Genomic DNA, 5,129 nt, shown 5'->3' with positions numbered 1-5,129 from the left:
AAGCACCTTTCATGGTTGCCCATTGTTTTTTGCAATGATAAAAAAGGGCACTAGTATCTACCTTCTTTTTACTCTTATAAAAAAGGTTGGGGTGGCCTCTACTCTCTACCCTTTTTTGCTCTAAAGATGACAAAAAGAGCATCTTTTTGCAATTATAGGGAAGGGAGGTATTTGCAGTTTTAGTTACAAAACACGTGAGTTACAATAGTTGTGTTTAAAAGAAATCTTCCACTTAATTGCAACTACAACTGTGTTGTTTTTGTGGAGGAATCGTCTTTAGCGCTTTGTCTAAGGCTGCTTGCAGTTCAAGTTTTGCACTCCTTCTTAGCCTTAGCACGTGAACAATGCACCTTTGAACTAATTACAAAACACGGATTTTGAGTTTCCTATACATGAAGGGAGTCTTCTCCGTCGAGATGCCTCAAAACTCTCTTGGGCTACGGCCAGATTGTAAATACTGCATCACTCCGATTTCCAAACTTCTGGTCCAAGACAACGAAGCTTCTTTGGGTAACGTGACCTTACTTCTGACAGGCATGGAGTTTCAATCTTCTTGTTCTCGTTTATCCGAATGCGTTCTTCACGGTGGCGTACCGTTCCAGAAGCTGCATGGTACTAGCCTCTGGGGCTTCACAAACTCGAACCCTGGCTACAACAAGCTCTTCAACAACGCCATGGCGGGCGCTAGTTGCATCATGATGAAGTCGATACTGAAATATTACCACGGATTTCGCGACATCGACACACTTGTGGACGTGGCTGGAGGGATCGGAACAACCATCGCTCAGATCATAGCCCATTATCCGTCCATAAATGCTATAAATTTCGACCTGCCGCATGTGGTGGCCTCTGCACCCAGCTTCCCAGGTAGTCATCAGAGCAGCCTACAACGGCACTCTCGCCTCTCATCATTCATGCGTGTTATTTGCCCCAGGAGACCTAAGTGTGTGGACTAACGCTATTTCTAGGGCGCTTTATTTTAATTTGTCGCATTTAGGAGAAGCCCTGCGCCGCGCATACGACAAACGGAAGTGGCGTACAAATAACCCATCGCAAGTGTGTGTGATGTGCAGGCGTAGAGCACGTTGGCGGAAACATGTTCGAGAGCGTGCCGTCGGCAGGCGCTATTTTCCTGAAGGTAAAAGAAGCTACTGTGGCTGTCGATGTCTTGAATCTTTCGTAACTAAACAAGTTCAAAGATTATATTCACGAATCACTCCACTATCCTCCGCAATCATCTGAGTCAAAAATTGAATGTTTAAAACTGGCAGTGGATCTTTCACGGTTTCGATGACGAGGCCTGCATCAAGATTCTGAAGAACTGCCGCAAGGCAGTACAAGAGACTGGCAAATTGATCATCGTGGACATGATTCTACGGATGGATAAGGAGCGAACAATCCCGATGGAGGAGCTGAAGACAGCGTTCGATTTGATTATGATGGGCACGACGGGAGGCAAGGAGAGAACGAAAGAGCAGTGGGATGTTCTTTTGGCAGCGGCTGGGTTTCCTCGATACTCTATAACCCACATTCCCAGAATCCAATATAGTGTGATAGAGGCGTTCCCAGTAGCATAATTTGCAACCTATGAGAAATGAATAATACCCTGAAATTGTGCTCTAACTTCTTGTCTTGAAATCTATGGAACATCCATTGTTGCCAATTTCTCAATTATACAGGACATGGATTTTTTCCTATCTCCTCTTCGAGAGAAACTCAAACAAGATAAGCTTTGGATAGACTTCAAGGTGGTTGTGAGAGGATAGCACTAGCCCCCACTCTGAATAAAATTTGAGAAAAGGACTTGGAACATACAAAAACTAGTTGGAAAAACTACACCACTCTCTAGAGACATCGAGAGGAACATGACATGCCCAAGTCAACCCACCTTGAAGCTATTTGAACAATGTTGATGGCTTCATGGATTGCAGATACAGAATCCATGAAGACATAGAAGAGGGTGGAAAGATTGGCCCTCCAAGTAATAAGGATGCTGAGTCATAGCAGTAGTGAATGAGCAATGATAGTCAGTAGCTTAATAGCAATGCTAGTTCTATCTACTTGGTAAGGACAATACAAGCTCTTTTTTAATAGAGATTTCAACTCAATGACTCAATATCTTCATTATATTTCAAAAATGTTTCATGGGTGCTTTTAGTATGTCTCATATCTTCCTCGATATATTTCATCGTGTTTTGAAGGATCCAATATATTTTTCATAAATTTAAATTGTAGCATTAATGTTTCACCACAATTTTTGGGAGCATGAGAAAAAGAGAAGAGGTGGCCTCCTCTTCACCCTTCACCTACCCTTGTCTTAAGTTTTGTCATTTTCATGGATAGATTTATGCTGTTCATTTTTATGCTTTGTTTGGGTAATGTATTACCTTTGGAATACATGATATCAAGCTGAAGCAACAGTTCAGGAGGGGGGGAAAGGAGCTCTAACACAACCTCAAGGAGCAGAGAGAGAAGGCAAGGAAGGGCTCATTTAGATCCCACTGAAAGAGAGAACATTTTTCATGAGTTTGAAGAGCAAAGAGAGTGGAGCAAAGATAGACTATTTCCCTCCATCTCTATCTCATAATGGTCTCATGAGGTGAGGGAGAGGAAGAGTGTGCATTGCAGATGCTCTTTCATGGGAGGTGGAAGTTATGGGGTGGAAGATTCATCCCCAGATTCATTAACTCTTCCCTACACCCTTGATAGCCAAAATCATATCATTATGGATCTTAGAGGTAAAGTGGTGATGAATCAAATGCATAAAATGTACAATTTGACATTTAAGAAAGCCAGGGTAGACTTTTGCCACCAACCTAATAGCAAAAAAGCTTGGGTTGTCAACTCCTTGGAGGCAAAATGCCCTGTGCCCAATGAGTAGTAGTTTGATTATAAGTGGATGCTAACAAGAATGGTGCGATCCTTAAATCTAGGGAAAACCAAACCCACAAGGCATTGAGAAAGGGTGCAAGCAGGTCAACTTGGGCTCATAATGATGGTTGAAAGAAAGCAAAAAAGGAGGTGGAGGATCGATCCAAAAATTTTTACCAACCAAAGAGGGTAGCTGCAGCTAGGAAGGCTAAACTAAAGCGTGCTAGTCCCACTTCGGCTCGGACACAAGGGTTACCTTCCCTGAAGCATTTGTTAGTTCACTATTGTTTGCCTTCTTTTGTTATGTTTGTCTTGTCATACAATCTAAATCATTTGATCTAAATATATATTCTAGTAAATTTTAGCCTATCAAAATGGGAGGGTCTTATACAGATGAGGAATACATGTATGCATATGAGCTTGATATGGTGACACTATTCAAGAGGATCGAAGATGGGCGGAGTTGCACGAATGTGTTAATGTAATCTTTGCAAAATAGATATTTTTTATTTTTCATAAAATGCTTTTATTAAACAAGTACATGATGTATAGTGTACTAACCTCTAAGATGTGTGCTTCTTGAACAACCTAGACAAGAACATTAAATCAAGCACTTGTCCATAGTATAGTGCAAAGTATACGTGCTATGTTTGGTGCATGATATAGTGTAAAGTATGTGTGAAAAATGGAAAACTCTGCCTAAAAATGTGAACTTGTTTGACATAGTGATAATGCATAATCACGGCTTGAGATCTTCAAGTTTGATGTTTGGGCTCTTCATCTGAATACGAGAACTTATCATCTCCAAGTTCAATCTGGTCAAACCTCCTCAAACCTTCGTAATCATTCATTTATGTTTTGCACAATTCATCCACCTAAAAATGACCGATTTCATATGTTGTATACAAACACAACAAATATTCAAGTGTCCTTTTCTTTTGTACCAAGGATAAATGTATGAGAAAATCGCTTCGGCCACTCCAAGATGAGTATGAAAGGGCAATTTGAGATGTCCACAAAGCTAGTGCCAAAATGCCGCTTGTGTAGTGCAAGAAAGCCATAACAACACAATAGGAAGGCCCATAAAGATCCTGCAAATCAAGAACCAATAATCCAAAAACACAACAAGCATCCAAGGATTCGGAAGTACCAAACAATTGGACATTCGAAAGGACCGAGCAACTAGGCAACTGAAAGTATCGAACAACTGGAAATACGATGAGCATAGCCAGTACACACATATGACGAGGCTAGCTGGTGTGGATTAGACATAGCTTACATAATCATAGCAAGAATGAAAAAACAATGGGCAGTGAAAAGTACCAAACAATCAAAAATACAATGAACAAAAGCCAGACATGGACTCAATAAGTAATCCATTTATGTTCATCATGAAAGCCATATAAATATGTGTCACATCCAAAGGAGTACTTAATAAGTAATCCATATGTGCCATGTCCAAACGACTCAATAAGTAATCCATATGTGTTCATCGTGAAAGCTAGATAAATATGAGTCACATCTAAACAAGGAATCAATGATAACCAATGTGTTGTGTCTAGATGACTACTCAAGTACCTAGTCGTATTCCACGTCCAGACAAGTACTCAAGCAATCAGCCATATTCCATGTCCAAACGAGCACTCAATAAGTCAGCCATATGTGTTCATTGTGAAAGACATATAAGTATACCTCACCTCATAAAGGGTGGAATAAAATGACAAAATAAAAGTATGCCTTGCTTGAAGATACAAGATGAACCAATAAGTAAATACATACCATAAGTCATCAATAAGTTAATCGAGGAAGAAGGAACAAACTGTTGGTCTAGCAAGACCTTGCATACACTCATAAATATAGATGTGTATAAAAAAGAAAGCAGATGTAATCCTATAGGTCTGCAATGTGCATTTAGTCCATTGGATTGTATCCAGGCACTTGTGAAAAACTACATGTACTCGGAGACACAATTGAGTGTGATGAAAGAGAACATATGAGCTCAGCCTGGAAACAAATGAGTGCTTGAAAACAACAAGGAAACATGTGAGAAGAGCCTTCATATATGTGAAGTAACGCATCCAAGAATAATATCAAAGCTAAATAGAAAAGAAACATTGAAAGAAAACATGTTAGCATGTTAACAACACAAAACATTCGGTAAGTCCTTTTCTTCCATAGGATGGACTAGCTTACGAAAGTAAAGCTAGTGTTGAATACATGATGAGCAAGTCAAGCAAAATACAAGCTTATAAGAGAGA

General features: G+C 40.0%; 1 protein-coding gene across 1 annotated transcript; it reads left to right on the top strand.

Annotated features, from left to right (window-relative positions):
* Positions 1-499: 499 nt before the first annotated feature.
* LOC147897678 (O-methyltransferase 12-like) lies at positions 500-1,611 on the top strand. The gene is made up of 3 exons (XM_087380814.1): positions 500-867; positions 1,074-1,138; positions 1,272-1,611. Exons 1-3 carry the CDS (start codon positions 537-539, stop codon positions 1,575-1,577), a joined length of 702 nt encoding a protein of 233 aa, XP_087236940.1. The 5' UTR covers positions 500-536; the 3' UTR covers positions 1,578-1,611.
* The last annotated feature ends 3,518 nt before the right edge of the window (positions 1,612-5,129 follow it).

Source organism: Dipteris shenzhenensis, chromosome 10, assembly GCF_047967505.1.
Source record: "Dipteris shenzhenensis isolate YYH24624 ecotype China chromosome 10, Dip_SZ_1.0, whole genome shotgun sequence".
In the NCBI taxonomy this organism is placed as follows: Eukaryota; Viridiplantae; Streptophyta; class Polypodiopsida; order Gleicheniales; family Dipteridaceae; genus Dipteris; species Dipteris shenzhenensis.
The sequence above is the reverse complement of the archived record's forward strand: the minus strand, read 5'-3'. Positions and strand labels throughout refer to the sequence as shown.